General features: G+C 39.8%; 1 protein-coding gene across 1 annotated transcript; it reads right to left on the reverse strand.

The window, feature by feature from the left end:
* Positions 1–514: 514 nt before the first annotated feature.
* On the reverse strand, positions 515–1,015 carry LOC136071387 (uncharacterized mitochondrial protein AtMg00810-like). The gene is made up of 2 exons (XM_065782606.1): positions 827–1,015; positions 515–679 (listed from the first exon to the last, which is right to left on the reverse strand). The coding sequence occupies exons 1-2, from the start codon at positions 1,013–1,015 to the stop codon at positions 515–517; spliced, it is 354 nt and encodes a 117-aa protein (XP_065638678.1).
* Positions 1,016–3,127: the final 2,112 nt, after the last annotated feature.

Consider the following 3,127-nt stretch of genomic DNA (forward strand, 5'->3'; position numbering starts at 1 on the left):
TCGAGTTAGGGTTAAGAATTCTTAACACGTTTACTAAACAGGTCGGGTTCGGGTTAACCCATATAGCAAAGTACTTATGGCTCGACATAACACAAACCCGACCCGTTAACATGAATTGTCACCCCTATATATAGGAGGCAAAGTGTGCAATACAAGTAAGTGTGCTATACAAATAAACAAGGTGGGCCTAAAGCCCACATACCCTAATACACGTTAACAGCCTCCCTTAAACTCAAGGTGGATGTAAGACTAACTTAAAGTTGTCAACCAAAGTACAAAGGCGTCCCTTAAGATGTGACTTGGTGAAGATATCTACAAGTTGATCTTTAGAGAAAACTGAGATTAGCTTGAGAGCACCATAGACAAGATGATAACGGATAAAATGATAATCGATCTCGATGTGTTTAGTCCGTTCATGGAAGACATCATTGTGAGCAATATGAATGGCACTCTAGTTGTCACAATAAAAAGGAGTAGCAGATGATGTAGACACATCTAAGTCTTTGAGAAGCTATCATAGCCAAATGAGCTTAGATGTGGTATCAGTAAGGGCAAGATATTCTACTTTAGTACTAGAGCGGGCCATATGAGTTTGTTTCTTACTTCTCCAAGAAATCAGAGAAGAACCAAGAAGAAAGCAATAACCAGTGGTGGACCTACGATCAGTGGGATCTCCTGCCTAATCAACATCAGAAAATGCATGGAGAATAAAAGGAGACTAAGCAGAGTAGAAAAGACCATGGAAGAGAGTGCCCTTTAGGTATCGAAGAATGCGCAGAACAACAGCATAGTGAGTTGATCGTGGAGTAGACAGATACTGCCTTACCTGGTGAACAGCAAAGGAAATGTCTAGACGAGTGACAGTGGGATAAGCTAGGCTGCCAACCAAGCGTCTGTAAAGAGAGGGATTAGACAATGGTTTCCCTCCTGAGGGAGTTAGATGTGCATTAAGCCCAACTGGAGTGTCAACAATCTTACTATATGAGTCCAGCTCGAGACAAGTGTTTAGAGGCATACTTGGCTTGTAATATAAAGTCCATCTATAGAATGAGTGATTTCAAGACCCAAGAAGTAGCTAAGATGTCCAAGATCCTTCATCTCAAACTGCTAACTGAGAAAATCCTTGAGTTCTTGAATGTCACTGAGGTCATCATTAGTTATGATCATATCATCCATATACTAGAGAAGTAAAATAGTGCCTTTGTCAATGCAACGAAAAAATAAGGTAGAATCATAATGACTGGCCATATAACCCAAGCGAGAGATGGTAGGGTTGAATTTGGCAAACCAAGCTCGTGGAGCTTGTTTAAAGCCATAAAGTATATGTCGAAGGTGACAAACCTTGTTTGATTCAACAGAGAGACCAGGAGGAGGTTACATATAAACTTTTTCACTTAACTCCCCATTAAGGAATGCATTTTTGACATCCATCTAAAAAATGTCCCCTTTACTGGCAACAGTAACAGCTAAGAGGGCACGAAAAAATGAGATACGAGCAACCAGAGAAAATGTCTCTTCATAATCAATCTCATACTCCTGTATAAAACCTTTTGCAACAAGATGAGCTTTGTAGCGCTCAATAGACCCATCAGAGTGAGTCTTAATCTTGTAGATCCACTTACAACCAACCATAGATTTCTTAGGAGGGAGAGTCACCAAATCCCAAGTATGGTTTTTAGATGCATCAAGTTCCTCTTTCATTGCAATTTGGCATAAAGAGTCAATGGAAGCCTCACGATAGATGTGACGCTCGTGCAGTGTAAGAAGGGCAACGTAACAATGATAGTCAAGTAAATGTGCAGGAATGGATCTTACCCAAGTTGAGTGACAAGGTAGAATGTCTTGCGCAAGATCTTCAGGCAGAGCAGGAGCAGAGGACCCAAGCTTAAGGTTGGGTAGCTCGTCTTCGACTTGTTCATCTTCCACTGAACTAGGAAAATGGATCAAAGATATTTGGTGGTTGGACAGAGAAGTCTATAGGAGAATCAGAAGAAACTTCAGTAGGATGAGGAATAGCTACACAAGGAATATGTGCCTCATCTGAAAAAAGATCTAAGACAAAAGAGGAAGATAGGAAGGCACGGAAGTAAGAGAGCTTAACAAAGGAGCAATGTTCCCAAAAGACAACATTGTGGGAGATACGAAGATGATGAGAGATAGGATTATAACACCGACACCCTTTTAAGTTTCGCCATAGCCAAGAAAACAACAAAACCTTGACTGAGGCTCAAGTTTGTTATGCTCATATGGTTGAAGAAGAACGAAACAAGCAAAACCGAAGGAGCGAAGGTAGTGATAGTCTGGTGGTGACCCAAAAAGGCATTCATATAGAGTTTGATTTTAGATAACAGGACTTGGAATGCAATTAATAGCATGAATAACATGAAGAGCAAGTTCACCCCAAAAAGGAGCAGGAACTTTGGCAGAGAGAAGGATAGTACGAAAAGTGTCAAGAATATAACGAAGTTTTCATTCGACTCTACCATTTTGTTGAGAGGTACCTAGACAAGTTAGTTAATAAAAAATGTCATAGGAATGCAAAACAGCTTGAAAAACATATTGAGTATATTGAAGAGCATTATCAGAACAAAAAATTTTGATACGTTTGGAAAACTGAGTTTCAACCATTTTTGCAAAATTAGAATATACTTGCTATAATTCAGAACGATGTTTCATATGAAAAATCCAGCTATAGTGGGAATAATCATCAACAAAGACAACAAAATATCGAGATCAACCAATACTAGAGACAGAGGAAGGCCCCTAGACATCAGAATGAATTAGGTCAAAGATATTAGTGGACATTGATTCACTAGTATTAAAAGGCAAAATTGGTTGTTTTCTAACTGACATGAAACACAATCAAAATTTTCTGTGGACATTGAACCTAACAAACCTCTAGAAGCCAAGTATTGTACCCAAGAGGAAGATGCGTGACAAAGTCGAGCATGCCAAAGTGCAAGGGAAGGAATAGAAGAAACTGCAGTAGCTGCAGTAATAGAAACAGGAGCAACAAGTGGAACACGAAGGTTGTCTACGAGAAACATACGCCTAACTCTGGGGCCGATCCCAAGCTCTTGTCCTGTTCTCGGATCCTGCACAATACACCCAGAATAATCAAAGATAA

Source organism: Quercus suber, unplaced genomic scaffold (genome assembly GCF_002906115.3).
Source record: "Quercus suber isolate HL8 unplaced genomic scaffold, Cork oak 2.0 scaffold_307, whole genome shotgun sequence".
Lineage (NCBI taxonomy): Eukaryota > Viridiplantae > Streptophyta > Magnoliopsida > Fagales > Fagaceae > Quercus > Quercus suber.